Source organism: Trachemys scripta, chromosome 22 (genome assembly GCF_013100865.1).
Source record: "Trachemys scripta elegans isolate TJP31775 chromosome 22, CAS_Tse_1.0, whole genome shotgun sequence".
Classification (NCBI taxonomy): Eukaryota; Metazoa; Chordata; order Testudines; family Emydidae; genus Trachemys; species Trachemys scripta.
Window position 1 is genome coordinate 1,218,836 of NC_048319.1, and position 12,486 is coordinate 1,231,321.

Below are 12,486 nucleotides of genomic sequence, written 5' to 3' on the forward strand. Positions count from 1 at the left end.
ATTGATGGAAGAGGGAGCCAAATGGGGGAAGGGCTTCTGGGGAGACAGCCATGTGTGGGAATAACCCCCTGGGGACAAGATGGCCCTGGCTGGGCATTTGCTTAGCAGCAGAGTCTAAACCTTGCCAGTTCCTGGTTACCTATGAGGAGGGGGAAGTGACAGGAAGGGCTGTGGCTCTTAGACCTGATACTGTTCCAGTGACTGATTCAGAATCACCCCCAGCCGGCCAGCAGCAGAATGGCACTGCAGTACCAGCTTGCTGACCCCCTTTCTCCCTATTTGTCCAGCTGATGTTGTCAGTCTGAACCGCATCCGCCTGCGGAGCAACAGCACCGGCACCAAGAACTCCACCCCCAGAGCCCTGGAGCCTGGGCTGGGCCGCAGGCTGGGGAGTCCGAAGAACTCTCTGGAGAAGCAGAGAGTGTCTTCAGGAAGCAGAGTGCCTAAATCTGCTTCTGTCTCAGCCCTGTCCCTGATCATCACCGCAGGTCAGTGGGAAGCAGCTAGTGACTCTGATGCACGGTGTTAGCTGCGTAATCAGCGAATGCATGTTTCAGTCTGGAACCTCTCTACCATGCACTCCTGTGCTTTGGCTCCAGCTGCCCTGCCCCCAAATGGCGGGCCTGTGTAGCTTTGATTGTCTGTTACACTTTCACCAGCTTGAGCATTACCAAGGAGGCCTCCCAGGCAGTCCCTGCTCAGTTATGCCCTCTTGGGTTCCTCTGGGCCCCTCGGCAGTGGGACCCATGCAATGATAACCCTGAACAAGAGCCACAAAGTGGAACCAGCTCTTGGCAAGAGGGAAGCTGGCAAATCTGCCCTCTGCCTAAGCTGAGAGAGTAGCAAAGGGAGACAAACTGCGCAGACAATGGTAAGGGAGTGAGATTTTTTAGGCTCCTTTGTGGGGTGGACTGAGGTGCTCCTCACTCGGGCAAAGAAGTTTCTACATACGGTTGTCTGCCAGGCCAAGTCCTGTTAAAAACAGCAGAGTTTGGCAGCCCTGTTACTCTTTGGTGTGAGAGGACTGACTCTCCGCTGCTCAGAGTGCCGGCAGGCGTGGGGGATCCAAGGTGAAACGGACACTGTCTGTTGTTTGTAGATGACTGTACCAGTGGAGCCCTCATGAGCCCCATCTCCCCACACTCTCTCTCTTCCAACCCATCTTCTCGGGACTCGTCCCCGAGCCGGGAGTCCTCCCTCAGCATCACCAGCCTGCGTCCACCCATCATCATCCACAGCTCTGGAAAGAAATATGGCTTCACCTTGCGCGCCATTCGTGTGTATATGGGGGACAGCGACGTGTACACGGTGCATCACATGGTGTGGGTAAGTGACTGGCTGGGGAATCTGCATGTGAAGGGAGCAGCGTCGTGCTGCACAAAGCACTGTGCTCTGCATGCCGAGCAGCAGTGGTATAAAGGGACTAATGTTTTCTCAAGAGGAGAGGGAGGTGGCGCCAACTGGCAATGAAGCTTAAACGCTCTGTGAATAATCCTGAAGATCTGCCTAAGTAACGTTTCCTGGTTCTTCAATTCCAGAGCGTGGAAGATGGGAGCCCTGCCCAGGAAGCTGGGCTGAGAGCTGGGGATCTCATCACACACGTGAATGGAGAGTCTGTGCTAGGGTTAGTTCACATGGATGTTGTGGAGCTGCTGCTAAAGGTAAGCAGCCTGCTCTGGACGTAAACGTGCACCAGGTGCTTTGCTCTCTTTGTGCAGCTTCTTCTAACACTTTGCTCCCTCTGCACACGCCTCCTGAGCCCCCGGGAGCGAGCTGCTGGTCAAGACTTGGAGCAGCAAACTTTTAGTTTAATTATCTGAAAGAGAGAGAGGGAATTCACAAATCAGCAGGAGTCCAGCGATAACACCCTCTCTGTTGTTGCTTGGCTTTGCCCAGGACAGTGTGGCTCTGACTCGCATGCTGCGTCTGCTCCCCTGGAGCAGAGTTCTCAAACATGGGATATACAGAGCTGACAGGTCACTGGGGCCTGGCTGTTCCTCCTTGCTTCCCACCGCAAATTCCATTAAAAGAAGCTGAAAATCCAGCCGAATGTAGTCTTCCATGTAAGCAGTGGTTGGAATTGGCTTAAGGATTTTATGAGGTCCCAAATGCGAGGGTGGGTGGGGCTGCATGATTGCAAAGGGGTGGGAAGACTATCTTGACTGCAGGACTAGCTGTCTCTCTCTGGTCTCTTGCTGCTCCCCTCAGGTGTCAGGCCGCACGACTTTGCCTATCCCAGGGTGTAATTTCACATTTCTCTCACTCCTAGACTTGGCCGTGGGCTAGAGCACCCTGTGTACAGACCGTGCTTACCCATTAGAGTTCAGACACCCAGGTTCTTCCCTTCGGGGTTGTGTGACCAGAACTGTTCCATGACCAAACAGCCGCCTTAAACCTATTGCTTATTTTAACAGTAGGAACAAAGCTTCTTCAGAAAAGAGGATTTTAATTCAACAGTCTCCACGCATGTCTGTGGCTTACCACCAACGGAACCGTAGGCAGGACTAACTTCTTCAGACACACCCAACAGGTGTCTGAACTCTGGTTCCCTTCTCTTCAGAGCGTGTCCCTTTTAAACGGCTGTAGTCCTTTTGTTCTTCTGTGTTCTTGGGCTTAGACCCTTCTGGACAAACCCAGTCCTGTAAGCTCAGCAGGCTATCGAGCCTGAGTCCTCAGAGCCAATGGCCCATAATAGCCCGCAAGTGTTGGCTGAGGGGCAGTTTCTCTTGAGCCATTTTTTCACTTCCTGCTTCTTTTTCCTTACAGCCCCCTGTTAAACTAGACCAATATGTGTACACAGTAATATCCCAGTGACCAGGTCAGCATACAGTATTGATAGAGTATTGCAAAACAGCTGCACATCCAACGCAGTGCTCTCTAGAAACGCTGTGGAGAAGTTTGAGAAGCCCCTTGCCCTAGACGCCGCTGCCCAAAACGTCTGTCTCTTCAAAAGGCAATTTTCGTGGGGTGGTTGGGACCTTTGTGTTTCTGCAGACTGGGCCCTGGGGGGGGGAGGGTCCGCTCCCTAGTCCTGTCTCCTTGACTCAGCAACAGTGAGACAAGCGTAGGTACGTACCGTGGCCCATGGACGAGAGATTTTTAATGGGGTTTACACCCTTCCTCAATGTGGTTAATTACGGGGGGCCCCTCAGGGCAATGGTGCATTCCATAGGCTGTGCTGGAGACTGAAACTTCAGTGTGAGAGCACCACTGAAATGGAAGTTCAGCCTCCTCACTAACATATGCCAGGAGCGAGGCGTGGTCTAGCAGTCTGAGCAGTGGACAGGGAGCCAAGACTACCTGAGTCCCGATCCCAACTCTGACAATGACTCCTGCTGTTGGCTTGGTGGACCGAGTCACTTATTCCGTGGGAGGTCAGACAAGATGATTCTGATGGGGCCCCTCTGGCCTTAGAATCTGCTGTAAACATGTTCGTGTCTTGTGCGTCGCAACAACTCGCTTGGTGCATTTCACAGAGTGGCAACAAAGTAGCGCTGCGAACCACCGCCCTCGAGAACACATCCATCAAAATCGGTCCTGCTCGGAAAAACAGTTCCAAGACCAGGATGGCTAGAAGGAGTAAGAAAAGCAGGAAGAGGGACAGTCAGGACCGGTGAGTAGAAATAGTCTGGGAACAGGATGTCTTCCGTTATCAGGCATCTCTGTGTAGCTCTGACGAGAAGCTGGCACGCGAGCCCTGAAGTATCTTGGGGAGCTATGAGTTTATTCACCTAAGATGGGGAAGGAAAAAGTAAATGCTGCCTCAACCAGAGAGAATGATTCTTCTCAGTGTTATCAGTCAAACAGCGCCTTCTGTATTTGCTCTTGGGCCAGCATCCCCTTGCTTCACACAAACAGAAGGGGTGGGAATTTACTCAGCTTCTTGAAGCCACGGTGCCTGGCAGTGATATGTTATAGCATGCCCTGGGGAACAGAGGTCGAAGGCTCAGTGAAACAGGCTGTGAATGTCAAGGGCAAAGAATAGAGATTTTTACTTTAAAAATGCCCTGGATGTTAATGGCTGCAGTAGCTTTTAATGGTAAGGTTCCTGTATGTGCTTGTTGGCAGATCTGGCTCTTTGCAGCTTGCTAAAGAATATTTTTATAAGGCATCTTTTGTCTGAAATGGTGATGCAGTAAATTCCTTTCCCCGTTGTTCATAGCATGCAGAATCCTGAAGAGTTGAGTTTTTGGCTGAAAACTCAGCCTGGAGTTGGAGACCTCCCTAGAAGACAGACTTGGGAGAAATCTTGTTTTTTAATGCCCAAGGGGAATAAAAAGAGGTTTTGTGAAGTTTGTTTCTAATGGGCCCTTCCATGTAAACCCTGCCCCTGGGGCTTTTTTCTTCTCAAAGGAGAAAGTGCCTTTTCAAAAAGATCTCCAAGCAAACGACTGTACTGCACACCAGCCGGAGCTTCTCATCTGGCCTCCATCACTCCCTGTCCTCAAGCGAGAGCCTTCCAGGATCTCCCACACACAGTCTGTCACCTGGACCTACAACTCCTTGCCGCAGCCCTGCTCCAGACCTCCCATTAGGTAGGGGTTAGTTCTGATCACGCACCCAACTATAGCTTCTGCTACTTGTGAGATGGCTTGCCCCGTGCTCTGTCCATTCAATGGGTGGTGTATGTGGCTGTATAGCGTGTGCCCTCAGGCTGTTCCTGCAACAGGATCAAGGCTGGGAATGCGACTGGGTCTCCAGGGTTCACTCAGGGGTTGTGGACGCTCTGAGCCTGCTCCCCCAAAGGAGAACACGTATGCTAACTTGTACAGATGGGTGTGTCTATCACTCATGCATTTATGGTGACAGTGCTTTGTGCCAAAGGGCTTGTCTTCCCCAACTGCTAACTTGCCTTTCGAAAGGTATTTTGACATGTTGGAGGATCATAGTGGCTCTTGGGAATAATCTTCCAGAGTAAATGAACATTTCCCTGCAAATTCACAGTAAGGGGCAAGGAAGGAGAAACGCAGTGTATAAAGCACAGGGTAGAATGACCAGAGGGAACACTAGGTCAGCTGCGGTTGCAGCTGGGTTCGTATGCACGTGGATCCCCCTGTAACTTGCAGTGCTCCTTAGAGTAAGATAGCCAGGTTCCAAACCATTCAGGAAGTGCCTTGATTGGCGGACATTTCATTCAGGCCCACCGTATGTGAGGCTGATGCTGGAAATGCAGACCTTGCCCAAGCCTGTGATGTGTAGGGAATGTGAGCATAGTATTCATCTCGGGTGAGCTGATCTCTCTTTCTCTCTCTCTCTCTGGCAGATTCTGTCTCCCCACAGAGCACCTCCCCATCCTCTAGCACCCCCACCTCTCCTGCAGGACACATCAGACCGAGCTCTCTTCATGGGCTAGTGCCGAAGCTCAGTGGTCAGCGTTACAAGGTGGGGCGCCGCAAGTCCACCAGCAGCATCCCCCCATCTCCCCTTGCATGTACTCCTTCCTCAGTCCCACAGCCGCCTTCTCCTCAAAGGTCCCCATCGCCACTACCAAGTTACACCAAAAACGTTCATTCCTTCCAGGGCAAGACCCTATCTCCCCCCACCATTGTCAGGCAAGTGTCTCGGCCCAGGAGTGCTGAAGGCCCCAGGTCCCCTCTGCTAAAACGAGTCCAATCTGCTGAGAAAATTGCTACCTACCTAGCAGAAAAGAAAACCATCAGCAGCCGGAAGCTCACACTGGAAATGCCTCCAGGAGATGGGATGGGGGAGGCTCTGGGGGAGCGGGAGACTCCTGTCCAGGCGGGAGAGCTGTGTGCTGTGACTTACCCAGGGACCCCCCGAATGAGAGACTGGACAGGGGAAAGGCACGACCGTGACCAGGAGGTCGTTGTCATGAGGAGGCTAAACCTGTCGGAGCGCAGAGACTCCTTTAAAAAGCAAGAAGCTGTCCAAGAAGTGAGTTTTGATGAGCCAGAGCTGGTGCCTGTGAGTGAGGATGGCACGAAAGTAGAGGCCAAGCCGGACAAGGAGCGTGCGCCATGGAGACTTGCCCCTCATGCAGCTTCCTGGGTGGAGACCAGACCAAGTTCAGCATTTGGTAGCTCTTCAGAGCCCCCAAACCCAGAGCAGATGCCTACTGTGGTGCCGCAGATAGCAGTTCAAGGGTCAGAGAGTGATGAACAGGAGACTAACACAGCTGAGTGGGAATGCCAAGGGTCCTACCCTATCCAGTTGATGGCCAGGGTCTATACTGAACAAGTGGATGGAACTACAGCAGTGGAATACAAGAGTGTCTCCTCCCAGTGTAGAGAGAACCGGGAGCAGAGAGAGCTCTGTGCAGGACAAGAGGCCTCACCAGCGTCTGGGTCCCCGCATAGGACATGTTGTGGTAAGGACATGGTGGGCTCACCCCAGCTGAGCAAAGCACCTCCAACGCTGAAGTTGTGGGGGAGCTCAGGAATGCAGGAGCATGAGACACCCAGAGCAAATCAACAAAAGATGCATGATCAAGCTCGTAAAAAAGTCAAGGATGAGTAATAGCCACACGTTAAGCAAAAGGAACTGCTAAAGGTGAACAGGTGACAAAGTGACAGGGCTTCTTCAACTCTGCATGAACTCCACAAGGGATCAGCTTCCAGAAAAAGCACATCTGTGTTGGAGACTGACATACCATCCAGCTGCTGAGATGCGCTCTTCAAATTACATACCTGCATTTTGTGAGAGTAAATGCATCTGAAACATTTTTAACATCAGACCTGGCAGGGGGTGGGGAATAATTTGACCAATTTACTTACAAAAGGTTTTTGTACTAACTGGAAAGATGTTAATATTTTTGTAGAGCTAAGGAAGCTGCTCTGTTGTGATGGCATTTCCTCAGCAGGACCCCGTTGTAAATAGAAAGGACTAGACGTGAATCCTTATAACTAATTTATTACCTTTATAAGCTAAGAGGAGGCATCTGAGGGCATCTCAACTGACTGTGCTAGGAGAAGCATTACTGCTGTTTTGTAAGTGTTTATAATCCCACCTCTGAAATGCACTATATGTTTTCTGTCATTTCTAAGAACCACTAGTTTTGCCCCTTTTGTTATTGTCAGTTTCAGGTGGCAAGGCACAAAGAAAACAGTTAAGAGACAAGCTTTAAAATACCGTTTTTGGTAGGGATATGCATAACAGGGTATGTCTTGGTGCTTTGATCTTCATACAGGTGTCTTATTCCTCCCAGAAGAGCTGGTCTTCATTAAAGGTAAAAGCAGTAACTTTATAATGATGGGATTCCTGTTCTGGAACAGACCAATGGTCCATCTAGTCCAGTACCCTACTCTTGCCAATGCCAGATGTCTCAGAAATAGGCATAAATTTCCCTCTCCCCAATATGTTTGTTTGGGAAGAATTTTTGCTTTGGTGTTTTATGATGCTCCTGGGCAGGGGACACGCATGTGATTGATGCCCACCAGGAATGTATGAATCAAGTATTACAAATCCCAGACAAACCTTGTTGAACAGTTTCCATATCCTGGCCTTGTGCTGTCACTGGCATTGAACATTTCTCCCCCAGAATGTTGTATATACATCTCAAACAACAGCTCCTCTTTAGTGTGTGCGCTGAACCATTACTCTTCCACTTCTTCTTCTTTGACATGTTGACTTGGCCAATTCTAGGACACAGTGGTACTGATAAAGGGCAGCACGGCTCCGGGCCTCTGTGTGCGTTTGCCAAGATGAGATTGATTTTGTATGTGAGAGTGAGAACTCCCTTGCTGTGTGTGGCCGGTTCCCATCTATGTTAATTGATGCTGCATATAAGCAATGGTGTTTGGGGTAGAAAATGAATGTTTTAGTAACCTATAGAAGTTGCCTCTGGTTTTTTCCACATTGTGGTTATCTTTCTTGGCTAAGTAAGCTTGGGTGGTAACATATTCAGAGCCTTCCAGTGGCTGCTAGCTCAGCCAAAGGAGTTTCTGCAGAGTGAGGTGAGCTGCTCCCTCCTAGGTGCTAATTGTGTTTCCTCCCCCCAGAACAAGAGACTCTGCTGAGAATCTTACCATGTCTGCCTCATGGCAATGAGGGTCACCAGGCTGGGCTCATCAGGAGTGATTTAATCATGTGACTCTTAGTTGCAAGAGATGGAGCTTGGGGATCTCCTGGCATTTGGTGATTGATCAAATTGCTCTTTAGCAGCTGAGGAAGTTGAGGGATTTTCACTTGAGGCGCTGCTGGCAAGTGGGGATGCACCAAGGGATTAGACTCCTTTAAATCATGAGAGCGAGACCTGATATATTGGGCTAGAATATGCCTTAGTGTTAGTTCATAAGCCGCTCCAGGATTCCATCTGTTGGAATCAGAAGATGACACCTAAGAAGCAGTTTGACAACTGGGATTAGCTAATCTATCCTCCTCTTGTCGCATTGTTAGGTCCTGTGTTCCCTGTCTTCATGCACCTTCTAGTCCAAATTAGAGGACTAGACATGATGGGCAAGGAAAGTCTGGACTGGCTAACGTCCCTCGGTGCTTTCTACCTTTCCTTGAATCTGCAGCATGTGAGGACTGTCATGATTCAGCTCAAGGCCCTGTTGTAAAGGGTGAGCCTGCAAACCCTGCCCACTGGCTTGACGTGCTGAATAAGCAGCCAAGTGCAGGTTACCTCTTGGCACCAGATGTCTAACCTTGTTTAACTGTTCCTGTTTTCCAGCTGCTCTTTTTTTTTTCTGGTCCCATTCATATTGTGCGCCCATGTTAAAGGGAAACCAGAAAGACTATGAATTTAACTTGACAAGAGACACCTTCTTAAGCTCTTTACTGTGAGTAGAGCCACGGAACATTAAGAGATTTCTTTAGAGGAACTTGCAGATTTGTCCATTTTTCATTTAAAAAAAAACACTTGAACATCTCTCCCCCCAATCCCTCATTCAAACCTCATCACCAACAAAGCTGATGTAATTATTTAACGTGTTCTCTACCCCAGGTATGTCCTTTTCCTCTCTCCCATATAACCGTGCTCTCAATGACCGCTCCCAGGAGTAGGGCAGGGCAGTACCACCTGCCAGTCTAGCTTTTCCAACTGAAGCTCTCCTAACTCATTTGGAAAGTGTATATTCTTTAATAAACAAAACACAAATAGAATGTATCAGTGGCTATTTCTGTTGTCAGCCTTGTTCAGGGGCTAGAACAGGAACTCAACCCTCAAACAGAGAATAATAGCTGGGGTTTTGCATGTTGTGCTGGGGGGGTTCTTTTTATGACATCTGGGCAGATTATGTGAACTTTCAAGGACTCACTGGTGCTCCCCTGTCACTTGTGCATTCCTGCCACATTAACAGCATCTCAAGATTTGATTCTTTTTTAACTTCCAATTTTAAAATTTTTAAAGGAAAAGAAAAAGTAGAATTCTCGTGGTCTGACTTCCAAAGACTGTTTGAGCTTGGGCACACTTTTAAATGTCCGTGCAATGGTCAGTTTATACTTTTAGACATGTAGGCAAAACCTAGATAGTTGTAGAGGTTTGTAAGAGTTGTATGATCACCCCATCTGGTATCTCGTGCATGAGAACTACAGCACTATACTGCTTAGTCCTATCCTCTGAAAGTCTTTGTTTTTTCAGGCTTTGTGTAAGCAATAGGATTGCCAATGAAGATATAATAAGTAGGCAAGCTATGGGTTTGATAGATCTGTCAGACCTCGAAGCTCATTCAGGGACATGTGTGTCTGAACCAAATGAAAATTAGCTGAAGGGTTACTGATTACTTGTGACTTTTTAGAATGGGGGGGGGGACAGGACTTGTTTTCAGACCACCTATTTTAGACAAGATTGATTTTTATAATTGTATAGAGGGTTTTCGTTTGTGTTTAATACTTTTTTTTTCTTGTAACAAGAGATTTAAATAGCTCTGAGCCAAAATAAATTAATCAGTTTGATCATCTTTTCTGAGATGTTCCACATGAGAGGGAGTTGGTTAGGAAAAGCACAACTGGAATTTATCCATCTGTTTCCTTCCTTCCCTGGGCCAGGTTTCAGTATCTTCATGCAAATATTAACAGTTTTTGTTTATTTTCAGTGATTTGTAGTTTCTCTGCTGTATTCTGCTTACAGCTAGTTTCTAAAACCTTCCCCAGGATGTGCTTTCAGAACATACAGACATTCCACAGAGGTTTCTGAGTGAACGGAGCATTTAATTAGAGCCCTACATTTTTATTAAAAATGTAATAAACTACACTCTGTGTTGTCTCAGTTGTCTTTAGTTGTAATTTCTGAACTCCCTTTCCCTCTTGTGCTGGTGGATTTTGTATGAAGAGTCCCTCTGGCATTTTCCAGCATTTCTAAGGTTTTATATGATCTAAATGTTTACATTTGATAATGCATGTGTGTTTTTTCTAACTGCAGTGTTTGCAGAAACTGACAGTGCAAGTATTGGGCTTTTATGTCAAAACACTTATTTATATCCCTCCCTGTATAGTTTGTATTGCGATGATATCTAACCATGTGCGCAAAGTTGTCAGAAAGGTATTTTTTTATTATTATTTGTATAATGCTAATGTCTATGCCATTTTGTAGCACCAATCCCACTGTAAAGTGATTCCTTTTCCCACCCCAGACTTGAGAGTAACTGGTGATGCTAGCTTTCTATTTTGATTGCTTATTTAAGCAGAATTTGGTTTTTTTACGTTTGTGTGGCTGTTTTAAATTGACTGCTTCTCCTGTGTTAATCCTTGTAGTAGTTTACCCAGAAAACAAGCAAACAATAATGTTGGTGGCCAAGAGCATGTATTAATTCCACATCATCAGCCTGTGGAGGCACAGAAGCACTTTCTGGTCTTGGGGTTTAGTGAACGAAATGGTTCTTTGCTAGATGACAATGCAGAATGAAGTGTTTTTGCTTCTGAAATGACGTTGCCAACAATTACTCTCTGTTGTAATCCTGTTTCTGCAGAATCAGTTGTTGTTTCCTTTTTTTTTTTTTTTTTTTTTTTCTCTCTCTTATTTAGGATAGGTTTTCTGCTTGCTTCCTCTGCCTTCTCTATTAACCACTCAGGAAGTTAGCATTGTTGTTTCGAAAAAAAAACTAAAAATGGACATCTCCTTTACCCTGAGCAGGTGTAAAAGGGTCTCAACAGGACAGTGGCTGAAGAACTATTATGTAAGAATAAAACTCGTTTCAGAAGTTGTATTCAAAGGATTTTTATGGAAAATGTCTTAAAAGTAAGCAGGACCTTGTCTTCCTGTATTGTACTGAACGCTGGTCTTGGTATGAATATATTCAGAAAAAGTTTCCTGTTGTAATAAAATTGTTCCTTGAGATGGAATTGAAGTTCATAGTCTTCTGTTCTAAGGGGGGACTACTTAGTTCAGAACTGCTGATATTGAAGCTTTTAAAGAACATTTTGGAAATAAATTTCTTATTACTCCTGCATGTTCACTACCCAATCTTCCTGATGTGTAACACGAAGTAAATGACGTGCAGTGTAACAACTGCTTCAATTCCTTCCAGATTTTGCAATTCCATGCCTGTGACTACACTGCCTGTTTGTTCCTTTGTGTGAAGATCTTGTTGGATGGCAGTTCACATCCCAACTTCAGCCAGTAGATTCTAGAGTAAAATCCTGAAATTAGCTGAAGCACTAGCCTGATGCAGTCAACTCAGCCAGCAGGCTCAAGGCCAGGATTGCATCTGTGGCATTGACAACTGATCTGCTCAAGTAAAAGGATGCACAAGAGTGACCAGCTCAAGGAGCTAGAGTATAGTACCTGGCACCACCAAATATTTCCCATTCATGACCTCCTTCCCTTCCTTTGCTCTGCCTGTAACAAGCTCGCTGCAACCCATGATCTACATCAGTGGTGCACAAACTTTTCCAGTCGTACTCCCTTTACCATTGGTCACCCTCCCTCCCCCCCCATCACTTTTAATCAGAAGTAATCCCTTACTTCTGCACTGCTGCTGGCGGCGGCGCTGCCTTCAGAGCTGGGTGGCTGGAGAGTGGCTGCTGTTAGGGCATTCATATTGTTTCCAGTACAGGAGGACTTTTTTTTTTTTTTAATCCTGCTCCTGACCCGCTCTGCAATACTGTCACGGAGTCCCCAGGCAATGCTCTGGAACTGCTCCCCACAAAGCCAGTTGGGACTTTGGGGAGCCGTCTCTCCCTCGGAGCAGACTGTCTTCAGGGCAAGAAACTCACACGGCTTCACCTCCTGGGTCTGACCTTGGAGCATTCAGCATATGCCTCTCCGTGCGTTTCCCACAGCGAGTCCGCCCAGGCGGGGTCCTGGGGAAGCCAGAGGGTCCTGCACCCCCACTTCGCAGTCAGACGTGACTCTTAGCCAGCCAATAAAGCAGGTTTATTAGATGACAGGAACACGGTCTAAAACAGAGCGTGTAGGTACAGAGAACGGGACCCCTCAGCTGGGTCCATTCTGGGGCCCAGCAAGGCAGACACCCACGTCTGCCCTCCCTTCCCATCCCCAGCCAGCTCCAAACTGAAACCCCCTCCAGCCCCTCCTTTCTGGCTTTTGTCTCTTTCCCGGGCCAGGAGGTCACCTGATCTCTTTGT

The 12,486-nt window shown here is 47.7% G+C and overlaps 1 protein-coding gene across 4 annotated transcripts in view; it reads left to right on the top strand.

Annotated features, from left to right (window-relative positions):
- MAST3 (microtubule associated serine/threonine kinase 3) overlaps positions 1-11,241 on the top strand; it is a 70,189-nt gene extending 58,948 nt beyond the window's left edge. For 2 of the 4 annotated variants that reach the window (XM_034754917.1, XM_034754918.1), the window contains exons 22-27: positions 288-488; positions 1,100-1,326; positions 1,539-1,661; positions 3,477-3,613; positions 4,354-4,535; positions 5,264-6,477. In XM_034754917.1, coding sequence (XP_034610808.1) covers positions 288-488; positions 1,100-1,326; positions 1,539-1,661; positions 3,477-3,613; positions 4,354-4,535; positions 5,264-6,477 — 2,084 coding nt within the window. Of the gene's footprint in view, positions 1-287; positions 489-1,099; positions 1,327-1,538; positions 1,662-3,476; positions 3,614-4,353; positions 4,536-5,263 lie in introns of all 4 variants that reach the window. The other 2 variants (XM_034754916.1, XM_034754919.1) reach the window with 1 other exon arrangement.
- Positions 11,242-12,486: the final 1,245 nt, after the last annotated feature.